Consider the following 20,987-nt stretch of genomic DNA (forward strand, 5'->3'; position numbering starts at 1 on the left):
AGAAGGGGGGAGGGAGGTGTCGGGGTGGGCGGCTAGGGTTTTTCCCCCGGGCCGCCCGCATGAGAGCGACGCGAGGGAGTGTTTTACGATTCACGTAAACAAGTCTTATGTGCACCTTCACTTTAACAACATACTTATAAAATTCTTACCAACAAAATTATCAATTGTTTGATTTGACTAGATGGGGATTATAGAAAATCTAAATTTAATCCTAATGTGCTACGCGTGTGCGTTTGCTAGAAAAAGAATGTTGAACACATCTATAGGAAACAACGCTTTAGGTCTCAAAATGATTAGAACAAATATACACCAGTAACTTCAGATGCTGCAGGCCCAACGAAAAAGCATCGCTACAGCCTACTGAAGTACAAATGAAAGCAACGGTGCAACAACCAGGAGAGCGATGTCACCAAGACGACGGAAAAATAATTGCCCATTATATTACACAAAGAATATGATCAATTCAAAGGCTTCTGGTCAAAGGTTTATGATTCTTTGCAGAGACATATACGTGCAGCAACAAGTTGACAAACATATATAAAACACAATCACCAATATACGCCTACACACACCATCTTTTTTTCTATAACATACACAATAACACAAACCTTATCTACAAAAGACCAAAAGAAGATTGAACAAAAACAACACGCCATAGGATCCTTATGTACAGAAAAATAAGCAAACTAATGCCTGACAAAAGATTTATCCTACTTTCTGTACAAAGTACATCAGAACAGCACAAACAAAACATTATTTTTGCACCAGATCATCATGAGAGTTCTTCGCTCGACTGCGCCCCTTTGGCGACCTTGACGAACACGTCTTCCATGGTGGTGTCCGCGAGCCCCCACGCCTGGACCTCCGTCCTCCTCTTGAAATTCTCCACGGCCATGAACACATCCGCGATCCTCACCTGCTGCTTCGGCAGCTCGTACTTCTGTGTCCCAGACAGATGGTATACTTTCCTCGCGTTCGGTGAGAGCTTTCGCGCCAGATTCTCGACCTCTTGCTCAAACTCCGGGGATGTTGTCATTGTCAGCACGTAGTACCCTCCGTATCGCGCTATGAGCTGTCATTGAAAATTTTTGTGTTAAATCTTTAGATGAAGCAAGGAACAAAGATAGTTTTACCATTCTTGAGAAGTTCCCTTTTTAATGTATAACGCTATTGATTTTTTGAGATACGTTTGACCATTCGTCTTATTCAAAAGGATTATGTAATTATTATTTATTTTATTATGACTTGATCTATCATCAAATGTTCTTTCAGGATGATTTAAATATTTTTATATTTGCTCAGAAATTTTAAATAAGATGAATGGTCAGACGTTAATTAAAAAGTCAACGGCGTCATACATTAAAAAAGAAGGGAGTACCACTTTTTCTAATGTAAAACTTGGTACTTTTAGATATAATGTAAAATTTAGTGTAAAATTTTGATACCTAGATATACTTTCTTAAATACTATAAAATTTCTCGAGGAACAATGCTTCCAATAGTTATTTTTGTTGGATTATGAAGTAGGTTTGTGAGATGGTTAAACCTCTTTGGGTGTCCCAATGCACTGGAGGCTGCCATCTACCATGATGCACAACCTGTCACAGAGAACTTCAGCTTCTTCCATGGAATGGGCTGCAAAAGATGTGTCACAGGAACAAAAGGAAGCGTGTTAATTCAATCATGGAAGAGCAATTATGTCCAAACACAAGGTAGGTAGTGTATCATATTCAAAATTGGTATGTAGTTTGAACATTACTAGTAAGAACGATCGCTCTGTCTCGCTTCGCTTGCTTCACAGCGTCCCATAGACTCTTCCTCGAAGCCGGGTCTAATCCTGTACTGGGCTCATCCATGTAGACAACCTGAGGTCATTTTATGAATGTGCATAAGCAGGGAATTATCGATGAGTCACAACGCAAGAAGATGTTGGTAAGTGCTGTAGCTAGAAAGGTGTACTTTAGCATCTCCAATCAGCGAGATGGCTACACTGAGACGCCTCTTCATGCCACCACTGTACTTCCTGACTTGCTTATCAGGAGCACCACCATGAAGTAAATTTACACTTCTTAAAGATTCGTTAACAGCCTGCAAATCATTTTCATTTCAGTAAATAACTCTGCAAGGCTTCTAAATAGAAATAGTAGGAACGCGTCCTATTCAGTATATTATACTAGTAAATTTAGAAGTACTGTGTCAAAAAACACATACTGAAAATATTTCAAGACAAATGAAAATGAAAAAAGGATGATGGAGAAAATCAGGGAAGACTATCTAGATTATATCCATTTTTTCAGTTCAGAGAAGTATTTTGCTCCATGAAAACCCATGCACTTGACACTTTATGCTTCAAACACTCTTCCATTCTTAATACATGGTTCAGTGCTTTCGAGCATCCACTCATTTGTTCTTAATTCAAATCCTATAAGGTTTCTTTGGAGTATAAAAATCCATATAATAAAGCACATCTACGGGCATAAGTATTGAAAGACAGTACATTGATATTAAGATATGCTAGCTTCACCTTAAAAATTATGCTATCAGAAGAAGAAATAAGGGACCTGGTATACTTGATATAACTTACAGTGTCCAAATCAGAGCCATTGAGGCTCTTCAGCCGCCCATAAAACTGGAGATGTTCTCTGCCGGTCAGCATTTCCCAGAGCATACTGCATTCAACATAGCAAAAACAAAAGGTGATAATTCGAAGGTGTTTTTACATGAACAAGTGCTAATGCACACAACAGATCTGCAATAGTAGGTTGCATATCCTACTCATTCTGTGGACAAACCCCCATGCTGTTATATATCTTTTCCATGTCAGTCTGTATGCTGAACTCCCGTACGAATGCATTTCCGGATGTTGGCCTTGTAAGCCCGATCATCTGTAAGGCAACAGTTGGAAGGAAACAGAGATTATTACAGAACACCGAATAGGATTTAGAAAACTAAAGCGCAAAAGCTATAAATTTCGGGATTTTAAAAAGGACATTCAGTGGTTCTAGAAATATGGTCAATAAAGCATAATTAATTCTACAGAAATATATAAAACATTAACAGATAAAAGAGAATACTATAAAGAAAAAAATAATCGTCATGGACAAGAAATCCTACAATTATAATTAATGTGTTTAAGCAGAAGAAAGAGAAAATGACTAGGCAATTGTTCGGATCAAGTATGTCGTGTGAGGGATCAAATTACAAACCATGCTAATGAAAGAGCTCTTGCCAGCTCCATTAGGACCAAGAATGCCCAGGCACTCTCCATAAGGCAAAGCAAGTGATAGACCCCGAACAGCAAACTTATCAGGATTACCATCCTTTCCATGATATACTTTCTTGAGATCATCACAGACAACTGCATAGCCGCTACTCTGTTGTTGTAGTACTTGATCAACAGTTTCCCTCTGTAATCCAATCATAAAAAATTAGCAACCACTAGATATCAAGTAGTAGGTAACATCTGACATGCAGATTTATGTGATTCCCAAGAAATGAATATAGTAAATTAGTACTGGATGATATACATAATTATGTAGAATAGTTTGTTGAAAAATATTGCAGACTTATAGGTAATCCTGAAAGTGCAATGCATTTACAGACCTTATAGAACTTTGCTGTGTGTTTCTTTTCCTTTCCCTCCTCTCTGTTTCATGTAAATATGGACTTTTTTATTTATAAAATTTATAGCTACTGGGTAAGTCTAGTAGTGTTTCTCCTCAAAAAAAAAAAAAAAAAAAAAAAAAAAAAAAAAAAAACCGCATTGAGGTGGGAGATTGAACTGTCTGAAAGACTGACGAGTCCAATATAAGAAACTTACTTCTTTAATAATATCTTGCTTCACCATTTCTACATGAACAGCGTCGTTAACTACTTCGTTAATAGATACCCTTCTCCAAGTGGGGTTCTTCTTCAGCAGATTTTTTAGTAGGGAAAGGAAACTAGATTTGTGTCCAACTGAAGCAGAATGGTCCAAATAGTACGCAACAGGAAGCAAAACCAACCATTCTAGAATAATAATAATCAGCGCATCTCTCATCCCATTTGCATGGTCATTTAGATCACTCCATCTCATGCCATGACTTCCAGCTTCAGAAGCCCTAATAGCATATTGGCCAAGCTCATATAGTCCTCGATACAAAGAAAATGCAGGTATTATCTCGAGAACTGTAATCCAGTGCTCTGCAGTAACACAACAGGAAAATTTTGTGCAACTATTTCAGCCCCATTTATCAAAATAAATTGCTAGCAGCAGGAAAGGCATCCCATATGGCTAGTTTACTTCTGTTTAAAAACTGTTGCTGCCTTGCTATGGCATAGTGAAAACTGTGATGTAATATTCAAATGAAGGTAATGTGATTGTTAAAAACATCCATTTGGTAATATTTGCTAAACTTACTTGGGAACTTGCCACCTTCAATAAAATTGCGAATAAGAGACCCTGCAATCAACCCCGATCCAAATATGTACAGGTATGCAATTGCTGGTGGAAAGAACATAAGAAACAAGAAACATCATATATTTTGCAGCACAGAATAGGTCACGGATATGGAGATAAATGGTATAGGTTTGTTGTACCTTGAGCAGTGTTGACTTTAGAAAAGAAGGTTGCAGTTAGGAAGGCTAGTACAATCTGCAGGTTCATGAAACTAAAAAAGAAAACAAATTGGATACTGTAGTCATTTATCTTGAAAAAGTTTAGACCTGCAAATTACAACTGAGTTAGATAAAATGGGTCAAATCAAGTAATGATTGTTGAAAATAACCGTTGGGAATAGCTTCCTACCTATAACGGATCCAAAAATGACAAATAGAACCAAATACACCATGGACAAAATAAGGAAATATGCATAGTAGATAATCCAGTAAGGGCCATCCCCAAGTCCATGCATTTTCATCATTGTTCGGAGCTTATGTTGCTTCTCATATACAAGGTATGTCAACATAACCTGCATTAAATCTCAAATTTTCATCATGAATTATAAAACTGATCATGATTTGTTCTAACAGTTCTCTACTTTTCTCCACTTCAATATATCTAATATGAGGATCAATATTTTACTTACTATTAACTATTAAGAAACCCTGAGAGGGACTAGTTAACAAGTCAAATTCATAGCTACTATATCAAAAGGGAAGACTACTATCAATTTGTTGCCACTTACCGGGAAAAGCAAGGCAACAACCCATTCAAAAAAGAGAGGGCCGATAACAGAAGAAAAATCAAATCTCAAACGAGTCTCTTGCTTAGGCATTTCTTTTGTGAATGCAAGCAACATTTTTACACCTGATCCTCGAAGAAACTGGAGATATGCATTTGAGACCTACACAAATGCCCAGAAACATATGTTATTGGTAGAAATGAGTTGTATAGCTTCCTGACTGCTTTGCATAATAGTATTGCCAAGTTAGAGATATTTTTCAGAAGTATGATATGACTATAATGATAATGGGATCAGTTTTGATCCTTCAATATTCTAAACAGAGTAGAAAATTTCAAAACTATAGTGTAAAAAGGACAAGAAAGGTATTGTCCCTAATAAATTCATAATGTGCTACTGTACTTACTAGAGAACAAGCCGAAAACACATGATTATGCGTGCTCATAAGTTTTTAAACCCACCTGGATTATTACAGCCTACAGTTTTCTAGTATTATGAATATTCTGGTTCACATCAGATGTCATGTTTCCTTGGATCTTCTTGTCAATTTGTTATGAACCATAAATGATTGCAGAATGAAATATAAAAATGTTTCAAACTTTTTAGTGGGTTGGCAGACAAGAAAAATAAGAATGAGAGATCCACTTTACAAATTAAACAGATATATTTGATTTCAAGAAGAGTGGTAACTTGAACCCATTATCTCAACTATGATCTACCACTAGTCCATATGGTTGTCCCTAATAAAAGGTCAATTTTATGAAGTGAGACCCACCGCGTTCAAGGAGCGTGAGATATGCAGAAGTCCAAATGGCATTGGAACATAAGACACATTCTGATAAGTTGAGTTATATAAAGCTAACACGCTGAAATGCTTCTCGTTTGAGTCTTGGAAATCATAGGCTGTAATAACAGAAGTAATTAGAGTTATTTGCACCTTTAATGCCAGCATATGATGCAATAATAAACTAATGGCATAGGTAAGAAATGCCTGCATACCCATTGGAATCTCATTTATCCCTTCCTGAGTTTTCCCTTTCCTGTAGCCGTTGAAGGTTTCCTCATTTATTATTGCTGAACTATTCCTCCACAAGGGTAAACCTTGAATACATAACATCTCTGCTAAAACAGAATTTGAAGTTCAGATATTAAGTCATTTTCAACCAAAAACATTCGACAAAACAAGAGGCACATAAACGGTAATATGCAGAATGTCATTGAAGGAGTGCACAGAGGTTGATGGTTCTTATGGCAAACAATGACAATCACAAGTCTGTCATGGTATCAGGTTAATAATCTGACAACCTCATCAGTTTGCCAACATTGTTATTTCAGATTAATCTACTCAGAAACAGTAGAAGCGATACATAATAAGAATTTTACCTTTCCGAATATTAATATCACCAAACGTAATGGGGACTGTAACTGAATCACTGGCTTTGCATTGAGGTCTAAGAACATATATGGGTCGATCTGAGACAAAAGCGGGTTCAATGAAGCCTGTATAAGTACCCGGTACATCTGTCCCCTGGAAGTTACATGATAATAGAGTAAGTTCTTTGATGTTCACCCTTAAAAAAAAGTAGCCATACAAGTAATAATATGGTTGTTGAGTTTCAACTTACAAGGAGAAGACTGGATATGCTCGCATTATCAGAAAGATTTGAAAGCGGTGAGCTTGTGAACAAATTTTGCATGACAACTGCCAAACAAATGGGCAAAAATTAGTGGATTATGGAATATGGTGAACACACTACAGCTTAACAGATTTTCCTTCTCTCAGATAAGTCATATAATCATTATTTCATCATTACTGAAAACAAACAAATAATAAGAGAATCATGCCTCACTTCTTCATCCAACAAGCCCTAAGCATTTTTCTAAAGGGGTCCTAAGCGGATTTGAGGCAGGTTAAAAGAAGTAGATGGTACAGAACTACAGATTACTTACTGTTAGATAGGGTCTCATTTGCTCCTGTGAAGGGTATAGTAGCTGCGCAAGATTGTGATTTTCTGCATGATGCATCTGGAAAACCTGTATACAAGGAGGATTCCTGCATGGCGCGATACTCAGGGCGCGGTAACTGCAAGAGAGCAGGCCATTCCGGGGGATTCGGTATGGGGCAACTGCCAGCCTGATCCAATGTAGAGTACTGAATTCCACACACATTTTGGCAAGAGCCTGTGCCGTTGACGTCAACACACTTGCAACCACATCTGAACTTGGGCTTGTCAAGAACGCTGTTGATGACTCTCTGAAGAATGGTGAGCAAGAGGCAGAGGTATATCGGAACTATGATTAGCCGAATGGTTCCTTTCCTGTTTCGTTTCTGCAAGAAACGATCAAACATGGATGCCACTTCTTAATTAGCTTGACTCAACGACCAGTTTGTGCAATTAAAAAACGAAGTGCAATCGTGTGAAATGTAAAAGAAGCTTGACAGTTGACATTAATAGCCTACAGAAACAGCCATCAAAGTGAAATATGAAGCACAAAAACAAAAGGGATTTCAGTGCGCCTCCTCGCGTTCCAAACATCTATAATTCAAACGATCAAGGAAATTCACCTATGCTGATGGATGCGTATTGGTCCCAAATTCTTTCCATTTTGACATCAATATAAAATCAAGGGACGACGGCCATGCCAAAAAGTCAACAACGACGACAAGAGAATATTCTGAATAAACATAACTCAAGCCCACGACTTCACCAGAACAAGTTGACGCCTACACTTCAAGAACAACGAAAACTAGCAAATTAAGCCGAAATTTTGCTGTTCCTTTTTTTGAAAAAAAAAACAACAAGCGAAATTTTGTACTGACCATCTTGCAGTTTCCTCTTTTCCCTAAGGCATATCATCAGAACAACAAAGAAGACTCATCCGAGTACCAAACAAATCATAGCAGTTAAGGCGGAGAGGAAAGAAATGGCTGGATGGAAGGGGAATTCGAACCTGGAAGATGAGATTCTTGCGGAGGAGGGCATTCGTCTGCGCGGTGAAGCTCGGTGGCCTCGACGCGGCGGCCGCCGAGGGCTCCATCGCGTCACGCGGCGGCGGTTCGCGTGATTTCGGTTTTCTTTCTCTCGCTTCTGGTGGTTGACTGGTTGGGAGTTGGAGGAAGGGAAGAAAGAGAGGGAGTTTATTAGCCGTTAAGATCTGTGGGGAAGGGGGTTTTATAGGAGCAACGGGAGGGGTGGACTAGATATGTTTCCCGCCATTATATGTTTTCTTTATTTTCTTTTGCATATATACCGTTATATACGAGGGTTATTATGGAGCGCTATACCATTCCAACAAAATATTAATTTATTTGTGCTTATATCAGCACAATATCTTATGTACCAAATCCAGTACCTATGGTACCATATTGATAGGTACTGTCAGAGACTTTGGTATAGATATATCATAATGGTGTCAGCATTGCATCATGTGTTAAAAGAGGCATACTCGCGAGCATGTGAGTGCGGTGTATGCATATATCTTCCAAGGAATTGAAAAAAGAATTTTAATTCAAAGTCATTATGTTCAAGCAGTTAAAAGAGGAAGTATATATTAGTTCTTTCTTTTTTTTCCCTGCTTTTTTATAATGTACATGAATTTGAAATTTTGTAAATAGTTGGAGGAAGATTTTAGGTACAGTAAATAGTTGGAGGAAGATTTTAGGTACATGTAGAATTTTATTTTCTTAAAAATAATAAGTATTTGTTAGTTGCTGTGCACCGTCACCGTGGTTTTGTATCTACTGGCAGCACAATTAATGATGTTTTTTGCAAGAAGAAGGTAGACAAATCTGTAATAAGCAAACGGGGGAAAAAAAAACTCAGCGGTGTGCACGTGTATTCTGTGCTGTCTGAAAAATCAATTAACCGCGTTAATAGATGTGTAGGAAATTTCCAGATGAATCCTCTGCAAATAACTTAAACACAAAAAGGACAAAACAATTCATGCAAGCCGCGAAGTCAAACATTCAAATATCGCACATCATCTCTCTAACGTTTACTCTGAATACACATGGATCAAATCAAAGTTGATGATTTTTTTTTTAAAAAAATATGGGTAGGACGAATGCACCGGGAATATCTTATTCGCGTGGTATCCGAACCATATATACTTACCTGGCAAATACTCGTGCTGACTGACAATGACCCATATGAAACTGCATTCGAGTATTTGACTGCATATTATTTAATTTACACACTTCCTGGATATTATAAGGTGTCCCTGTTTTCAAGGTTCAAAAAAATTTGTTACTTGGAAATTGATCGAAGCTTGGGCTTGATTTAGTTCCCAACTTTTTCAACAAACTTTCAACTTTTTTATCACATCAAAACTTTCCTACACACAAACTTTCAACTTTTCCGTCACATCATTGCAATTCCAATCAAACTTTCAATTTTGACGTGAAATAAACACACCCACTTTGCTGTGAAGCTGTAAAGCTGCCATATTTGCTGCCCACACTCACTTTCGATTTTGCCATGTTCTTTTTAGCTTATTCAAACGAATTATACGCTCTAATTTTCAGAAGATATGTTTTCTCAATATACGTTTATCTACTGCATATTGTTTGGCTGTCTTATTTTAAGCTATCTTCTTTAATTTTTTTCTTAACATATTTAATTTATCTCTATAATTAAATAGATGATCCGCGACAATAATCTTAATAATCAAACATTCACTATTCCCTCTTGCGATAATTGGTCTACTTATTTAGATTACTTGTTTTAGGATTTTGATATGGTTTGTCCAAGCTAAATACTTAAAATAGGTGTTGATATTTTCTTTGTTACTTAAAATAATTAAGTCTACTTTTATACGTGAATATGGATATATTCATATATAAAAATAGACTTATTTAGGGAGGGGAGTATCCTTTTGGCTCCGTGGATGTTCAAAATATGACATGACCGAGTGTGGTTTCTTCAAGCAATGCATGAGTATTCCTTCGTACGAGAATTCTCCGCTAGATGAGCTGGTAATTCCTAACAAATGCTGGCCTATAATACCTTCAATCCCTAGTTCTGTAATTATCTGCGTTTACATCTTAACACAAGTTCCTACAGGTATGAGTATGACGTCCATGTGGCACAGAGTGTTAACATATTGTTTCCAGGAAGTATCATCGTTCTTCCATTCTCCAATTACAGACATTAATTAATAATTAATAGTGTTGGATCTGATCGAAGATGCCAAATTGTCAAAACGCTGCGCACTAAGTATTATTATTATTACTACGTGCTCCAGATTAGCTGCGATCATGCTGCCATTAAATTAGGGCAGGGATATGATTTTGCTTTGTGATGAAGCAAGAAGCAACCGAGTAGCCCATCAGTAGGCTTCAATACAACTAATCAGTTCCTTTTGACTTCACCGGTAGACAGTCGTCTCCTTGACCTGTCTGAGTCTGGTCCAGGTGAGATCTGCACAGGGTTCTTTTACCCGTGGAATGCAGTGGGTTTCCCGTGTTGAAGTCAAAAAAATTGGTGGTAAATTAACTCCTTGCACTTGTCACCATGCAGTAGGTTTATTTTCCCTACTGAAACAACAGCACAGCTGTGAAGAACTTGTTTATTACTCCCTCTGTTTTTTAATATATGATATTGTTGACTTTCGTTATAACTTTTGTGCAAATCTTAAAAATTTCAAGTAATGCTTAATGTTACTATAGTAATAAATCAATCCACAACAAAAGAAAAAATAAGTAAATATTTTTAATAAAATGAACATTCAGATATAATGTAAAAAGTCAACGACCTATATTCAAAAACAAAGGAAATACTAACATTTTCAGTGCAGCAGGTAACATATGGTTTGTGCTTCAACCGCATGCTAGTCTAAAGCTATATCAACTTCGGATTACATGTTTTTCATGGGAATTTTAGGAAAATATTGTTCACAGGGATTTTTTTTTCCTTCCTATCATTCGGATCACGCAAACCACTCGTACGAAATTTGAGGAAAAGATTCCTTTGCTGCTGATTTCACGGGAAAACACACAGGAAAAATTCAATTTACTCCAACCTCATTTACGTTTTCCTTGGGATAACATCGAGGCAATCAAGCAGATGCTATCGAGAAAGAACCTTTTTACGAACACAAGCAGAGCAAGAACTATGGAGGACATGAGTAAGAAGCAATCCAATTCAAACAAGCAAGAAGAAGCAGAAGCAACCAAGGTTGCCAGCCGCTCGAGCTTGCGACGGCCTGCCGCCGGCTGTTCGGGCTCCGCCGTCCCGATTCGCCATCATCTATGGCGGCAACTCGCTCTTGGCGTGTGCCAGCGTATGAGCTCGTCACTGGGGCGGAGCTAGCGTCCAAACAGAGGTGGTGCACAACCATTGAAAGCCTAAAAAAAAATCAATGCATCACTGCACATTTTAGTATTCTTGCATAAGAATTTTGGAGGGGAGGGGGGTGGTGTTCCTGTGCACCAACTGAGTTGAACGTGGCTCCGCCACTGACTCGTCAGGCAATCGCTGCCTCACTTGCTCTGTCTGGTACGCGCTCCGTCGATGGGCGCGCCAATTTTGCTCCGCTAGTCACCGAGCTCGCCATCTCCGTTGCTTGAGTATTAATATAAGTCATCGCCATATCCATCATTGTAAACCAGACAATTTTTCATTTATACAAGATTCCTCCTATAGAGAATGAGCCCAAACTCCATTTTTTAATTATACGAGTGATCTTGTATAGTTTGCAATGATGGATATGGAGCCAATGACTCCATCCTAAAAATCAGTAACAAAATTAAAAGGAAATGCTAAATGAGGGAATACCGTTCACAGTGCCCGCGACGGAATCGTCTTGCTCCTCGTCCCATAGCACTAAGCGTGGCAACAGAGCAGCGCAACAGCGGCATGTGGCAACAAAGAAAGAAGGGGGCTTTCTGGCGGAGGAAGGAGAGAGAGAGAGAGAGAGGAGCACATCGCCTCTCTATCTTGTTTCGCCTCACCTCGCCATCAGGGAGCACATCGCCGGAGAAGGGGAAGGGGCTCTCTCTGGCATGGGGCGTGGATGACGGAGGACGTAGCCGGCATCGACGAGCTCCGACTTGGCGTGGATGACGGAGGGCGCGGCCGCCAACGACGAGCTCCGATGTGAGGCGTGGATGACGGAGGACGCGGCCGCCAACGACGAGCTCCGATGTGGCGTGGACGGTGGGACCACCGGTGATGATGCTTTGGTGCCCGGCTCCTAATACCTTGCAAGTATCATCTAATACGTGATATGAATCGCCTAATATCTAACAGGTATCACCTGATACGTAATAGAAATCGTTTGATACCTTGCAAATATCGTCTGATATCTCAAAAGTATCAGGATCTGATACCTAACGGTTTTCATTCCGTCCCAACAGAATTCCGTTGTATACCACATACACAACTGTAACTTCCATTACTAGGTAGAGCACATGGGCCCAGGGTACCAGCTAACCAAACAGGCCCACGGCCCCTTAACAACGCCATTTACGCCCCCACGCACCCCACGCCTCCCCCCCTCGTTCGAAAATTTCCCGATTCCGCCGAGCGCACGCCTCCTTCCCGCCCGCCACGCGATTCAAACGCCCTTCCCGTGGGCCCCTCCCCCCGCTCCGGCGCTCCCCTCAAACCCCACGCCACGCGACCCTCCCCTACCCCATCTCACTGACACGTGGGCCCACGGACCAACGGCACCACCCCCGGGCCCGCACGTCGGCGAGACACATCTCCTCCTCGCGTGTAGGGTTTCCCAGCCCCGCGTGGGAGTTTTATTTATATACAACGTGTAGCACTAGCCATTCCAAAACGCAGAACTTGTTTCCCGTCTCGTCCGCATCGATCGGCGCCGGCGGTTTTCGAATTTGGGGTTTGAGAAGGTTGAGGAGGAGTTGGGAGGTTGAGAAGGCGGCGGCTGATTCGTTGGGTTCGATCGGGCTCATGGCGACGGCTTCCGGCGATCAGTCGGCGGGTATTGGATTTTTTTTTTCTGTTTGTTTGATTGATTGGGGTTTAGGCGGGAGATGCGTGTGGTTTGGTCGGTGGGTGTGATGTGCCGGTTTTGGTCGTGCAGGTTCCGCGGCGAGGGCGTCGAAGCTGAGGTACCCGCTCCGGTCGGCGAGCCGGGGGAAGGGCGCCGCCGATGCTCCTCCGACGAGCGGCTCCGTGGCGAGGAGGTCTGTCTCTCCTATTCGAAGCTGCAATTTCTATATGCGAGTGAAATCTGGCATGTTGGTTTGTGGAATATACTTTTGTCGGTTGGAATTTTCAGTGATTTGCCTTCGCTTATTTAGTTACAAGGACATGTTAGATGCCGGCGTTTATCACGAGAAGTTCTCATCTAATTTAAACCACATCTGCTGCGAAACTGAATTTTGCTGCTCCGGATTAGCGTTGAAATCTTTGTTTCCTACATCAACGTGTTGTGCAAATGATTTGTTTGTTTCCAGAATATGTAGCACAGACGTGTATAGTTAGCAATTAGATGGGTATTTACGTTGTCAAGTGGCTGATTGATCTGAAAATAGTTTGGTAAACGAAACATTTATTGCAAGAACAACAAAGTATCGAATGGAGTGTACTGTGTACATGAATCTTATAGGACTTTATGTCATACTGTTCATGCTGCAGACCTGCAGTTAAAATCAGTTGCCATGTGAAAAAAAAAAGTAGTTGGTGCCATCTACAGAGGTTGTGCACCAACCAGCTCACTCCGGTTCTTAACTTTTAGTAATATCAAGCAAGGACTTTACTACTAATATCAATATTGGATACTACATAAATCTGATTTGTGAGTTGCACTCACTGTCAAAGAAGTAAAACATGCAAAACAAGAACAAATGTCACAAAAACTTTCTAAGGACTTGTCAACCCACTTGCCATAGTGTAATGCAAGTTTTGTTTGTTAAGAGGCTGGTAGACCGATGCTCTATATTGAAAGTGCATGTAAACAAGCTGATTTAGAAAGGTTAACCAATAGAGTTTCTGTATTACTTCTTGTTGAACCATCTATGGAGTATGATTAGTCCAAATAATGAAATACTCCTAAGTACATCAAAACTCAGCGTATTCATAAGGACATGGGCATAATATTTTTGAATTCAAAACAAAGTAAACAAAAACCATCTTGACTTGAATGCAGGGTCTGCTCTTCATTTCTTAAGTTCTATAATACTGGTCGTTAGGTCATATCATCTTTGTGTTTACATCTCAGATAAGATTTGGTAGTCCTAACTAGTTTGTTCCAGAGGTTAAGAGGTTTAGCTATCACAAGGCTGCATTATCTCAATATTTCTGCAAGCTTATGGGAAAACAATAGGCCAGCATACACATGTGTATTACTTAGAAACTAAGCATCTCATGGTTTGGTGCTATGTCAAGCAAAATAGACTAGCAACTTAATGCCTCTTACTTAGATGCCAACTATAAAATTTGCTGGATACTAGCTCTGTCTTTGATACCATTTGTAGTTTTATTCCTTGCAGACCAAAACCATCATTGGATGTCAGCAAGAGCGTTTGTGGTCTTGATCTTTCATCGGTGAAGGATAATTCAGCCAAACCTCCACGGAGGCACTCAATACAGACCAAGCCAGGTGTTAGCCCCAGGCCAACTCCTACAGGAACTATCACTCCTGTGTCATTGGTTCGTTCAAGGAGGTCCGATAGTCAAGGGAAGTTTGAAACCCCGATATCAGAAGTTTCCATGTCCACAGCAAGGCGCAAGTTCAGCACTCTGTCCTCAACCTCATATTGGATGACACAAATCAGGCTTGCAGAGGCTGCTTCCAAGCACTCTATATCGTTGGGTTTCTTTAAGCTTGCACTTGAATCAGAATGCGAGGTGAGCATCAAGTGATCATTTATGAGCAGTTCAGTTTCTTTCATTGATCATCATATTATAATAAGTGCGCTTTTCCACAGCCTCTGGATCGTATGAGAGATGAGCTAAAGGCTTATGTTGTCCGGCATGGCCTTGCAACAGAGTTGGAGGAACCAGTGAAGGATATTCTTCAGGTTTACAATATCGTGGAGGATTTTGAGAAGCTAAAGATCACTGTGAACTCTTCAGAACAGCCGAAAAAGTCTGACAAGGCTGCTCATAGTGCCACCAATGTGTCACCAAAGGGTAATCTGAAGCCAAGATCGCTGAATTCTGATGCAGCTCAAAGTAAGGAAGCAGCTAAAAAAGACAACATTCAGAAGAAGCCTGATGCAAAGGTTAGAGGCTCCTACAACCGGAATCCTGCAAAAGAAGCCATCTCCAAAAATACTGGTAAGAAAGCCAAGAAGCAGGTCAAGGGGCAGAAGGAAGATTGCAATGGAGGCAGCGAGGCTTTGCCAGTTGGTACAGAGCAAGAACCTGGTAAGTGCCATCATGTATTTCAGATATTGTAATTATCAGTATATCACACCTGTTATAACTCCACAATTACTGAATTGTTGTCAATCGTTGGTGTGGTGAATTTATATTTCAGTTGATGTGGTGAAGGAGGTGACAAATGAAGATAAGGAGAATATGGTAAGGGTGGCAATGATGTAACAACAATTGAGATAAACAATACATTTTCTGGAAAATCTCATTATATTTCTTGTCTTGCTAATCAGTTCATTTGTACTTGTAGGGGGACAGTGAAATGCCAATGGATGTTGGCATAGCCCAAGAAATCTAGAACAGCCAAACCGACTTCAGATTCAAATCTTTTTATCGCTGGATATGAAGTAGAGTGTGTGGTGCTTGTTTTTTCCCCTCATTTGTTCATATATCGCTGGAGCTTGCCTTATTATCAAAACCATAAAGAGGTCTTTAAGTGTGTAGTATGGTTTGCAGGGTGGATGTTTGCTTTATTATCCCTTTGTTAAGTTTGCAATTCTGAATTTGTCCAGTCATGCATCTGAATATAATTGAATTCTTTATTTGTGTGATATACTCCTACTTCTGGGCAGAAATTCCCTGCTGGTGTCTGAAGTTTTCTCGTATTATACTGACCGTGTGTCAGAGCATGGTATAATCTTCCATTGCGTGTGTTATCGAGTTGATTGCATATATGCAAATTGCAATCAGGGAATGAATTCTATCCATGTGTGCGCACGTTCCATGCGCACATGGGTCTGCTTGTATTATTGGATCTGTCATAGAATCCAGAGCACACGCACAGTTTTGGTTAACTGTAGGTTATAAGCAACATTTATTTTTGCCTGGGATCTTGGTTTGCAACTTTGCAAGCTTGACTCGATTTGTTCCTTTATCTGCTGCATCCAGTTTTTATCTGTAATTGTTGGCATTTTCATTTACCATTCTGAAATGATTAATGCGTTCCAACAACAAAAGATGCTGTCTAGACGCCCATCTACATCGCAATTAGTAGTAGTTGCAACATCACTGCACCTACTACAGAATAGACCTGCGACTTGTGAGATCATTCCAATCACAGAAATAGGACCGGCTATATCTAGAAATAGTACAAGAAACAGCTTATCCTTGTTTCTTGTCATAACAACGTGCCAAGGACCCTTTTGATTTGCATGAAAACATACGAATTTTAGAAGATTTTAATCTTGTAGAAAAATTCCTATGAGGACACTTGAAACAAATGATTGAATCATATCCTATCCTTTGAAAAATCCTATGGAATGGATAATCCTGTAGAGATTTTGGAGAAAACTTAACAATAACTTTAACCTCTTTGAAAAAATTTCCTTTTGAGTCGATCTTTCTAATATGATTTTTGTGTTTTTTTTCCACGGTTTAGTCAAACAGTTATTCCTGTGCTTTCCATGCATTTTGCAATCTTCTGTTTTACTGATGAATTCTTACCAAAATTCTATTTTTTTCCTATTCCTTTGTTTTTCCATTCCTATTATTCAAAAGGGCCCTAAAACTATACTATCTTCTCTCTCTCTTTTTTTTTTCTTCTTGAACTGTCGTGGGAACGAAGTGCCTACACGAAAATTTAGTACTACTTCAAAGGTGTTTACACAGAATGAGCTTCGTTTGCAAAAGGGCGTGCCGGTTCCTAAATAGGAAAAAACGTTGTTTGCTGTCATCTTTTTCCTTTCTCAATACCCGCTCCTTTTAGATTATTCACCTGATTATTTGCTCTATGCATCGGAATATATATTCTCTAAAAAAAAGAGTGAATTGCATATGGGGCCATATAAATTTACCAGAGTTTCAGCTTAGACCACCCATAATACAAAGATTTCACTTTAGACCATATAACTTTACCATTTTTTTCACTTTGGACCACCCTTGACCACCATCTCCAACTCCAACAGCCTGCTGCTACTGTTGGTGTGTGCGCCACCACTGTGAGGATGCCAAGGTGCCGTGAGGGCTTCCGTACGATTGTTGCTGGCCTCTGTCCACTCATCCCCTCCCTTTCAGTTTGTACAATCGAGCTGCCATCGAGCATGGGTGGCTTCCTCAAAATTGATCAACAGAAGCTTAGAGCTGGTCGGCACATGAGCTCCAGCCGTTCTTCGCCTGCTCTGGCCGATTAACTCGAGCTCAGCTGAAGGCTGAAGCTATCTCTACGCGAACTGGCCCTATGCACGTGCTCGAAGCCTCGCACTCGACCGTACCTCCTTCCTAGCGCGCGCGCTCTCTCTCTCTCTCGGATGCATTGCCAGAGTTGGTGAATGCATGAAGAAGCAACGGCTTGCCGCTTGCGTAGTGCAGTAGTGGTGGCAGTCGACTAGCAGATGGAAACAGATAGACTGACAGATTGACAGAATGGTGGCCCAATGTGCAACTAGATGGTAACAAACCCTTGCCTAAAGTGAAAATATTGCATATGGCCTGGTCCAAGATGGAAATTAGATAATAATACTTGGCCCATGATGCAATTCACTCCAAAAAAAATTTTCTTCTACCGCATTGCTTAGACCGCTTGTTTTAAGTTATTTATTGAGTTTATTATTTAAAACGTTTAATTTGTCAATTCTGTCAAGCAGATAATTTATGGTAATAATTCACTCAATAATCTAAATAAAACGTGGAGCTGGCACTAGTGACGTGTTTTAAGCGTACCGCTATAGAAGCTACTAATACAGGTTGTATAAGATTCTGACAATTGCGCAAGACAGGCAAAGACAGGGGAGTATGTACCTTCGCTGCTGCACAAAATGACATTGATCATAATTGGTGGTCGCGCAAAAAACAGATGCAACAACGCAACGTTGAGCAAGAAAACAAACAAGTTAGGTGCAGGAGCAAGAACATCACTTCAGACAGCGGCAAAAAGCCATTAAGGGAAAGGAACGGGTTAGGTTCCTGCACCCTTTGCTCTGGAATTCTGGTGTTCTTCACTGCTTCTTTTTGTTCTTTCCCCCTCTATTTATTTGTTCATTATTATCTTTCCTTGAAGAGTGTTTGTTCATTTATTTCTGAAACGAGATTAGTAGTATGTTCATTTGTGATTTGTTCATTCATCCGTTGGTTTGTTCATAGTTTGTCTTTGTCCCTGCTTCTGCACAGCTGCACTAGTGCAGAACAGCATAGCTGCAGATTGTGCATCCGTCAGTGCTTGGAGCCCACCATGCTGATGTTGCAGGCGCAGTGCATGAAGGCAGACGTATTAGTACTCCACTGCATGATGGGGGAACCAATTGATGGCACTGGCCTGGGAGCTTTTGCCGATCGCTTCAAGCCTGGAAAATGACATGCCACATTGCCCGGTTATCCTCAAGTCTGTCCTTTAACTATTCTTCACCTGGATCCTGAGAATCACTAGCATGCACATTGCCATGGTAATTTGGCCTTGTTTAGTTGGGGAATATTTTTAGGTTTAGTTGTCACATCGAATATACGGATATACATTTGAAGTTAATGTATTAAACATAGTCTAATAACAAAACCGCCTGGAAACTGCGAGACGAATTTATTAAGCCTAATTAATCTGTCATTAGAAAATGTTTATTGTAGCACCACATTGTCAAATCATGACATAGTTAGGCTTAAAAGATTCGTCTCGTAATTTACATGCAATCTGTGTAATTGATTTTTTTCTACATTTAATATTCCATGCATGTGTCCGAACATTCGATAGCACAATGTGATTTTTTTTTTTGGAATTAAACCGGGCCTTTTCTCAGTTGCAGATGACCGACCAATCTGAGTCAGATAAACCTAAGAACCACATGCTCCCTCCATCTCAATATAAATACATCTAGCACATGATGTGATATATTTTAGACTATGAATTTACATTCTGTATTAGGTGTACTTATATATTCGGATAAAGGGAGTACTCCGTTACCTCTCTAGCTAGCATAGCCTAGTACCACTCGTAATGTACAGATATCAGTCCAAATTACCCATGGGTAAACCACACAGCTCAGTGTACAGATAGGCATCATAGAGACCAAAAAAAAAACCAGCATTATCATAGTAGCAAGCAAATGTGATAGGATGACTCATGCCACATCAACATCACCATTACCTGAAGCCTTGAACCCATGAGACGAGAAGAAAGTGTACACATCCACATGAATACATGATCCCCCGAATTTCCAGTCGCCCTACCAGCTAAAGCCATGACCACGACGATTGATGATGCTCATCTCGATCGATCTACAGATGCATGCGCGTGTCACTGTGGATGCGGGCCCCACGGCACGAGTATCCGAAGAAGGGAACAGTCCACGTCAGCACCGACACACGCACCAAAAGAAGCTCCAGCTTTTGGGCCTTGATGATTGAGCCGGACCACGATTCCATGAGGGATGGTCGATCTCCCCGATCTCGGAGTCAAAGATAAAATTTAAATTTTAAAATTGATTTTCATGTTTTTTCAACATAGTATTTTTTTCAGTTTTGACTTTTAAAATCGCTAAGTCAATTGATATTTTTTTTTCAGTTTTGGTTTTTAAGTCGCTAAGAACATATGTAAAAGTTTTACCCATGGATTATTTTTTTAATCGCTAGTAAACCGTTACGTTACGAGTTAAAATAAATCGTAAGCAACCCATAAGAACCTCAGGCACTCTCGAGTGGAGAGTTGGGTATGGACCGATAGAGGTGTAGGAGTATGATACGTGGGTCCATTAGTATGAATGGATTTTAATGATGGATGGTGCGAATGAATACTGAAAAACAATGTGTTGACTTTGTGTATTTTTTTTTGTTGTTATTAGATATGACACTGTTTGTTGAACAGAAAATTAACCCTTGATTTTATTAACGGAACATACATATGCACGTTTATGAAAACTAAAACAATTTTAGTACACGCTAGTAACACAACTATGCTAAATAGTAATTTCGATCGTACATACAGGGATGGAGCTAAACGAAATAGAGGAGGGTGGCTACTTGTTTAATTTACTCTATTTTAGATCAAGTTTAAACTAATACAGGTGCCTAATTTTATATTGAGATGGGCGTGCACACATGATGAAAAGATGTGAGGTTTAGCTTAAAAAACTTTATTGATCGGGTTCCTGGACACCCCCGTCCCATACTCTATCTCTGCCCCTGCATACACAGCCTATGTTAAGGCCATAAGAATTCTGAGGCTATTTGTGATCGCACGGGTCACACATCCCTAGAGAGACGACTATGGGGAAATCAATAGTTTTATTAAATTTGAGAGCCTATTCGTATTTGTGTAATAGTTATAGACATCGGTTTTAAACCCTAACGGATAAAAGTTTTACATGCATGACCAGTTAGCCAAACCTTTTGATAGTTAACTTGCCTGAAAATAGTGTTATTAGAGCACCCGCAATGGTAAATTAAGGTACTATCTATAAAACATGTACATCTCAGCAATAGACTAGATTAATAGTAAACCACTTCAATGGTATGTCTACATGGGTATCTATAGCTCTCTAATCCATTGCCTCGTT

The 20,987-nt window shown here is 39.8% G+C and overlaps 2 protein-coding genes across 3 annotated transcripts; one reads left to right on the top strand and one right to left on the bottom strand.

The window, feature by feature from the left end:
• Positions 1-455: 455 nt before the first annotated feature.
• On the bottom strand, positions 456-8,287 carry LOC127775830 (ABC transporter A family member 8-like). The gene is made up of 18 exons (XM_052302135.1): positions 8,114-8,287; positions 7,112-7,490; positions 6,787-6,863; positions 6,545-6,689; positions 6,161-6,280; positions 5,937-6,064; positions 5,165-5,323; positions 4,786-4,948; positions 4,578-4,703; positions 4,399-4,482; positions 3,820-4,181; positions 3,206-3,406; positions 2,775-2,884; positions 2,584-2,668; positions 1,959-2,087; positions 1,759-1,864; positions 1,546-1,634; positions 456-1,072 (listed from the first exon to the last, which is right to left on the bottom strand). The coding sequence occupies exons 1-18, from the start codon at positions 8,198-8,200 to the stop codon at positions 773-775; spliced, it is 2,850 nt and encodes a 949-aa protein (XP_052158095.1). The 5' UTR covers positions 8,201-8,287; the 3' UTR covers positions 456-772.
• A 4,669-nt stretch (positions 8,288-12,956) lies between these two features.
• LOC127775414 (uncharacterized) lies at positions 12,957-16,052 on the top strand. 2 transcript variants are annotated; one of them, XM_052301658.1, is made up of 6 exons: positions 12,957-13,108; positions 13,211-13,313; positions 14,607-14,979; positions 15,060-15,501; positions 15,614-15,657; positions 15,761-16,052. In XM_052301658.1, the coding sequence occupies exons 1-6, from the start codon at positions 13,078-13,080 to the stop codon at positions 15,806-15,808; spliced, it is 1,041 nt and encodes a 346-aa protein (XP_052157618.1). In that variant the 5' UTR covers positions 12,957-13,077; the 3' UTR covers positions 15,809-16,052. The 2 variants fall into 2 exon arrangements, with proteins under 2 accessions (XP_052157618.1, XP_052157619.1); XM_052301659.1 differs by having other exon boundaries at positions 14,622-14,979.
• Positions 16,053-20,987: the final 4,935 nt, after the last annotated feature.

The sequence above is a fragment of the Oryza glaberrima genome, chromosome 6 (assembly GCF_000147395.1).
Source record: "Oryza glaberrima chromosome 6, OglaRS2, whole genome shotgun sequence".
NCBI lineage: Eukaryota > Viridiplantae > Streptophyta > Magnoliopsida > Poales > Poaceae > Oryza > Oryza glaberrima.